This window comes from Myotis brandtii, unplaced genomic scaffold (assembly GCF_000412655.1).
Source record: "Myotis brandtii unplaced genomic scaffold, ASM41265v1 scaffold187, whole genome shotgun sequence".
Lineage (NCBI taxonomy): Eukaryota > Metazoa > Chordata > Mammalia > Chiroptera > Vespertilionidae > Myotis > Myotis brandtii.
In genome coordinates this window covers 830,312-837,019 of record NW_005356944.1, presented here as the reverse complement: position 1 = coordinate 837,019, position 6,708 = coordinate 830,312, and the positions used below count along the sequence as shown (strand labels likewise).

The window sequence follows — 6,708 nt, the reverse complement described above, 5'->3', positions numbered from 1 at the left end:
CCCCCCCACCCCCCCACCCAACACACACACTCCATTCTGCAGCTTCAAGGACTTCTATGAGCTGGAGCCTCATAAGTTCCAGAACAAGACCAATGGTATCACCCCTCGGCGCTGGCTGGTTATGTGTAACCCTGGGCTGGCAGAGGTCATTGCTGAGGTGAGAGGTCGCTGTATGGCCAGTAAGGGTCAACACGGGCTCCTGCAGGGATCAGCAGGGTGTGGTCATGTAGGTGGGTGACTGTGGGGTGTCCAGTGCGGGGCGGAAATCCTTGTTGCATTTTGTTCCCCAAGCCTTGCATGCACTGGCAGGAGAGGAACCACTTTCTTACTTGCATGAGGAAGTCCTAAGGGCTGGAGAGGCCCTGGCTGTGAAGGTCACCTGGAGTTTACAATCTACTGGAGGGGTCATCTATGGGTCACATCTGCAGGGGTCAGAGATTGGGAGCAGGAACGCGAGTCATTGCCTGTGTGAGGAACAGGCCAGGGGGAAGGCCTGCTGGGTCAGCTCAGGGTCAGGAGGGGAGGAAGATGGACGTTGACAGACCACCGGGAAGCTGGAGAGGGAGGAGCTGTCTGCGTGGATGGGGCTTGTCTGACCATGAAAGGGACCCCCCTGTAAGGAGGATGAGGAGGGGAATGAGCCTGGCTGAGAGCCATCTTCCCGCAGCGCATCGGGGAGGATTACATCTCGGATCTGGACCAGCTGCGCAAACTGCTCTCCTATGTGGACGACGAAACCTTTATCCGGGATGTGGCCAAAGTGAAGCAGGTGGGAAGCATTGCAACCTGGGACCGCCCCCTTATAGGCCCGCCCACTTTAGGCCAGGCCCTCCGTGCCAGGCTGGGAGCAGAGGTCCTTCCGTGCTGGAGGGCCAGCCGTCCAAGTCAGGAATGGCCAATGGTCAGCTCTCCTGCAACCGCAGGCCACTGGTAGAAGTTGCATGAAGTCCGTGGTAGGAAAGCATCGGCGGCCCTCGCTGGAAGAGTGCTGACATTGATTAGCAATGTCTGCCCTGGTGCAGCGTGGATGAGGTGGCCCTCTGTCCTCCACCTCCTGGGAAAGAAATGAGACTGTCGGACCTCCCAAGGCTGAGGCCCCTCGGTGAGCTCCCCCTCCCCTGCCTCCAGGAAAACAAGCTGAAGTTCTCTGCATATCTCGAGAACGAATACAAAGTCCGGATCAACCCCAACTCACTCTTCGACGTCCAGGTGAAGCGGATTCATGAATACAAACGCCAGCTCCTCAACTGCCTGCACATCATCACCCTTTACAACCGTGAGCTGCAGGGCCCCGCTCTGTCTCCCGGCTCTCCCTCCAGGACAGCGGTTCTCAACATGTGGGTCGCGACCCCTTTGGCGGTCGAAAGACCCTTTCACAGGGGTCACCTGAGATCATCCTGCATATCAGATATTTACATGACGATTCATAACAGTTGCAACATGACAGTTATGAAGTAGCAACGAAAATAATTTTATGGTTGGGTCACAACATGAGGAACTGTATTTAAAGGGCCAGAAGGTTGAGAACCACTGCTCCAGTACCTCCCAGCATACTGCATGCTTCCTAGACAACATCTCCTTTGGCCTCGGGACAGCTCTTGGGACATGGAATTATCCCCATTTTACAAATGGGCAAACTGAGGCTCGGAGAGGGGGAAGGGACCGATCTGAGGTCACACAGCAAGTGATTGCTCAAGTCCAGGCCTACTTCCTTTCAGCGTGGGCCTTGGCTGATGGGGACTGTCAGGAGCTACTACCCAGAGGGGAAACCTGGCCCACTTCATCCCTCTTTCTCCACAGGCATCAAGAAGGAACCCAATAAGTTTGTTGTGCCTCGAACGGTGATGATCGGAGGGAAGGTGAGAAGCTGGGCCACAGACCATGGCTCTGGTCTTTTGATATCTGGGTTGAGGTCAGCCTTGGCTGTGTTGCAGGATGGGGGTAAGGGGTTCGGCCATGGAGCTGACTCCAGACTGCGCCCCCACAGGCTGCCCCTGGGTACCACATGGCCAAGATGATCATCAAACTCATCACGTCCATTGGGGATGTGGTCAACCATGACCCGGTGGTGGGAGACAGGCTCCGCGTGATCTTTCTGGAGAACTACAGAGTCTCGCTGGCCGAGAAAGGTGGGGTGCCACCACCGGGAACCCTAGGGAGGCTCTGATTAGTTTGGTGCCTGAAAGAGGTATTAGTTACCTCTTCCTGAGGTACTTGCACTTTAAAGAAGAATCTGGAGAGGGCAGTAATTAAACCATGAGGATGTCCCCTGAGCTCCCTGGCAGCATGGGCAAATTATAGGGGAGATGGGCCTTGTTGGTGTTTGTCACGTCACACAATGGAGCGGGGCCGGGGGGAGTCCAGGTTAGATCCCAGATGTTCAAGAATCATCCAGAGGTTGGCGCCTGAGAAGGAGACTCAGTTGTTGAAGACTGGAGGGCTGGGGTGGGAGGGGCTTTGAACCTGGCTATGCCTAGGGCCAGCCTCCCTCGAGAGTCCCCAGCTGGGGTGGGACTCTTCCCAGAGCTGACCCTGTTCTGCTGCTGCCCCACAGTGATCCCGGCCGCTGACCTCTCTGAGCAGATCTCCACGGCGGGCACTGAGGCCTCAGGCACTGGCAACATGAAGTTCATGCTCAATGGGGCTCTGACCATTGGCACTATGGATGGGGCCAACGTGGAGATGGCGGAAGAGGCAGGAGAGGAGAACTTCTTTATCTTCGGCATGCGGGAGGAGGACGTGGAAAAGCTTGACCAGAGAGGGTATGGGGGTCAAGAGCTCCTTACTTAAGAGGGCAGGAGGTACCAGGTGTGGCTGCTGGAGGGTAGGGCTGGGAGCAAGAGGCATGGACAGGCTAGAGCAGGCTGCACAAGGTCGTAGTTATGCCATCAGAATTCTGGAAAACTGCTGAGGTAACTTACCAAAGAAAAGATTAATGAAATAGGAAAAGAAAGAAGTAACACAGAACTGAAGGAAAAGGAAGAGAAAATTATATCAATCCTAAGAGATCATATTATTTCTGAAATTGGAAGTAAACTAAATTCTTAGTTCCCTGGTAGCCATGGCAAAAAGGGAAATATATAATAATAAAAGTGTAATATGCTAATTAGACCGGACGACCTTCTGGACGAAGCCGGGGCTGCGAGGTGCCAGAGGGAAGCCAGTGCCAGCAGCCAGGGGAAGGAATGCCTACTCTTGCATGAATTTCATGCATCGGGCCTCTAGTAAGAGTATAAGAGTTAACTGTACTTATAGCCAGAAACACAGTTCTTTTTTTTTTTCTTTAAATATATTTTATTGATTTTTTACAGAGAGGAAGGGAGAGGGACAGAGAGTCAGAAACATCGATGAGAGAGAAACACCAATCAGCTGCCTCCCGCACACTTCCCACTGGGGATGTGCCCGCAACCAAGGTACATGCCGTCGACCGGAATCGAACCTGGGACCCTTGAGTCCGCAGGCCAACGCTCTATCCACTGAGCCAAACCGGTCAGGGCCAGAAACACAGTTCTTTAGAGGAGACATTTCCCTGGCATTATGTTTTTTAAATTTATTTTAAAATATGATTTTTTTCTTATAAAAGCAATAATGGAAAAATACAAAACCACAAAAAAAACCAAAATAACTGTCATCCATAATTTCATCACCTAGATTTAAAGTCACACTTCTCTTTTTCTATGTATATTTATATATGTGTGTGTGTGTGTGTTTTTTCTTTTATTTTTCTTTCTTTTGTTTGTGCAATTTTTGAAAGTTAGGAATAACTTATATGTCATTTTGAATCCTGATGCCTTATTTAACAGTGGAGAGGCATTTTCCATGTCATGAAATAGTGTTCAAAAATATTTTAAATGATTGTGTAGTGTTCCATCCTATGGACATGTCATAACTTATTTAACCACTCCATATAGTTAGACATTAAAGTTGATATTCCCTGTGGTATAAATACCACTGTAATGACCAACCTTTTACATCTCTGGCCACATCGCTGATCATTTCCTTAAGATAATTACTAGAAGGGGAGATGTCGGAGCCAAATTATTTTCCAGAAAGTTGGTACCAGTTTACACCCCCACCAACGGCCTAGGAGAGCTAGCATTAAGTATTGAAAGGCATTTCCCTGTGAAGCCAGATCCTTCAGGTTCAGACTTGGTCCTTGGGCCGGACAGGAGACGTGACGTATTTCTAGCAACATGTGCAGAACTAGGCTCCAGAAGGACAATTTTGGCTGCAGGATGGAGAATGGACGGGAGGGAGCAAAGTGCAGGTGGGGGCCCCGTGTGGGGACTCACGCCTTAATGCTGGGAGGGTCACGGGCAGCAAACCAGTGCTGGGGATAGATAGGGAGTAGGGACACTGTTGAGGAGGTGGCCTTCGTTTCTGATTGGAAGAGGGGAGGGGAGGGAAGAGAAGAGCCTGGCCTTGGGGATGCGTTTGAATCCTGGTGGCTGAGAGATGGATTGCGCTGCCTCAGAAAGGGGAACGCTGGAGGCTCCTCCAGGACCCGAAGGTGAGGCGAGGGTTGGACTTGAGAGAGCAGAGGGGAAGGCATTCCTGGGAGAAGCGCTGGCTGGAGATGGTGGTGGTATGTGACACTTCTGTCTGCCCTCCCCAGGCCTCGGTTTCCTCATCCCCATAAAAGGTGATGAAAAGCTGAGCACAGAAGGGAGGGGGCCTCCGGGGAAGGAATCAGTGGCGGCTGCAGGGAGGTTGGGAGCAGGCGGGCCCTGGGCCTTAGGGCTTCTGGGATTTTCTCTGGAGGAAGAGCCAGGACCCCCTCTCCTGGGCGCTGACTGCGGCTCTTCCCTGCAGGTACAACGCCCAGGAGTACTACGACCGAATCCCCGAGCTGCGCCAGGTCATCGAGCAGCTGAGCAGTGGCTTCTTCTCCCCCAAGCAGCCCGACCTGTTCAAGGACATTGTCAACATGCTCATGCACCACGACCGGTGAGCCCGTCGCCCAGGGGACCTGGCAGGGGGCGCTGCTGAGCTGAGCAGGGCTGGGTGTGTTAGGAGGGCGGGGCAGGGCTCCCTAGGAAGCAGCATCACTCTCCAGCCCCCCAGGAGTCCACCAGGACAGGATGGGCTCGGCCTTGACCTCAGGGAGCTTCCTGCCTGCCATTCCCCTCCAGGTTTAAAGTCTTTGCAGATTATGAAGACTATATTAAATGCCAGGAGAAAGTCAGTGCCCTGTACAAGGTAAGGGGTCCTGGGCCAGGGGCTGGCAGGGCTTTGGTGGCCCTGGCTGGGGTGAGGCGGAAGGTGGGGACCCCACCAGCAGAGTGAACCCAGAGTTCCCTTTTTGGCCTGTAGAACCCGAGAGAGTGGACACGGATGGTGATCCGGAACATAGCCACCTCCGGCAAGTTCTCCAGCGACCGCACCATTGCCCAGTACGCCCGGGAGATCTGGGGCGTGGAGCCTTCCCGCCAGCCCCTGCCAGCCCCTGATGATCTGGTCTGAGCCTCCGGAACAGACCCCAAACCTGCTCTCCCCCTCCCTACCCCAGTCTGTTTGCAACCCCTTGGGCCAGCCCCAGCTCCTCCCGCAGAGGGTGGGGAACTGGAGTTAGTTCTCTCAGCCTCTTCCTGAAACTCTCACTGACTCCCAGCCGGAGGTCACATCGTCCATCGTGGCTGAGGACACTGCTCCCATCCTGTCTTCGGGCTTCCTGCCCCTCCTATTTATGGGTCTGACCAACCGTACACCCTGCTCCCTCCCCCCCAATAAATTGATTCTCCTTGGGAGCCTCCTTTACTTCTCTCTCTGGTGGGAAATATTTTTAGCTCTGGGTGGGCACGGCAGCAGCTGCGCAGTCACCGTGGCTTCCCCCACCCGCCGCAGGTGCGTCCCCTCGGAAGGAGGGGGCGGCCCACGGAGGCAGGGCCTGGGACTCTCCGGCCCCTTTCCCCACGTCACCCTCCACGCCCCGCTCCTGGGTGGGGCCCCCCGGGGCTGGGAGTCGGGACTTGGGCTGAGGATGGGGGACTGCGGAGGATCCTCGCAGTCGGGGTGAAATCGGGGAGGGGAGGGACCCGCGAAGGCCGGTGCTGTCTTGTCTCCGCCCTCAGCCCCGCCCCACTGCGGCGTTTTAAGGGTCTCTAAGCCGGTGCTCTGCTTGCACTACAGTCGGGGGAGGTTTGCGTGGGGGAATTCACAGACTGCCCGCGCTGGGCCACGCTTGCCCCCACCCCACTGTGGGGGGACAGGAGCAGGAAGGGCCTGCTCCCGGGCCCCACAGGTTGAAGTGTGGGGCGGTCCTGACTCCCCGGCCCTGAGTCAGGGAGGGGCCAGCGTCGGGAGGCAGTTTTGGGGCGGGTGGTTTCACAGTAAGTGTGTTTGAACCCACAGTCCGGAAACGGTTACCGGTTCCCCTAGGCCCCGCTGGTGGGGACCCCAACCGCCTGCGGCTGCCCCTCCCCAGTTCCTCCCTGCCCAGGCCTCCGTCTCCAGGCTGCGGAGAATCCACGCGCAGCTCGCCGCTGCCCCTTCCCATCTGGCACCGTGGGAGCCAGGCTTCCGGGGCCCCAGTCCCGCCTGTGAGAGTTGGAGCTCCCCCCACACCCCCAGACAGCGAGGTCTCGTCTCCAGGTAGCGGCGCTCTCATCCTTCCCTCCCCACAGGGCCTCTCCTCCCCAAACGCGCCCATCTTGCTCTAGCCCCTCCCCCGGGCTGTCACCCGGACCCGGTGCCCCGGGCCCCCATCTC

The 6,708-nt window shown here is 55.8% G+C and overlaps 1 protein-coding gene across 1 annotated transcript in view; it reads left to right on the top strand.

Moving 5' to 3' along the window:
* The window catches only part of PYGM (phosphorylase, glycogen, muscle), a 12,123-nt gene extending 6,366 nt beyond the window's left edge, over window positions 1–5,757 (top strand). Inside the window, exons 12-20 of the mRNA XM_005864198.2 lie at window positions 43–157; window positions 668–769; window positions 1,129–1,276; window positions 1,801–1,859; window positions 1,988–2,129; window positions 2,555–2,762; window positions 4,813–4,947; window positions 5,133–5,199; window positions 5,314–5,757. Of these exons, the coding sequence (XP_005864260.1) occupies window positions 43–157; window positions 668–769; window positions 1,129–1,276; window positions 1,801–1,859; window positions 1,988–2,129; window positions 2,555–2,762; window positions 4,813–4,947; window positions 5,133–5,199; window positions 5,314–5,463 (1,126 nt within the window). The 3' untranslated portion in view covers window positions 5,464–5,757. The remainder of the gene's footprint in view (window positions 1–42; window positions 158–667; window positions 770–1,128; window positions 1,277–1,800; window positions 1,860–1,987; window positions 2,130–2,554; window positions 2,763–4,812; window positions 4,948–5,132; window positions 5,200–5,313) is intronic.
* The last annotated feature ends 951 nt before the right edge of the window (window positions 5,758–6,708 follow it).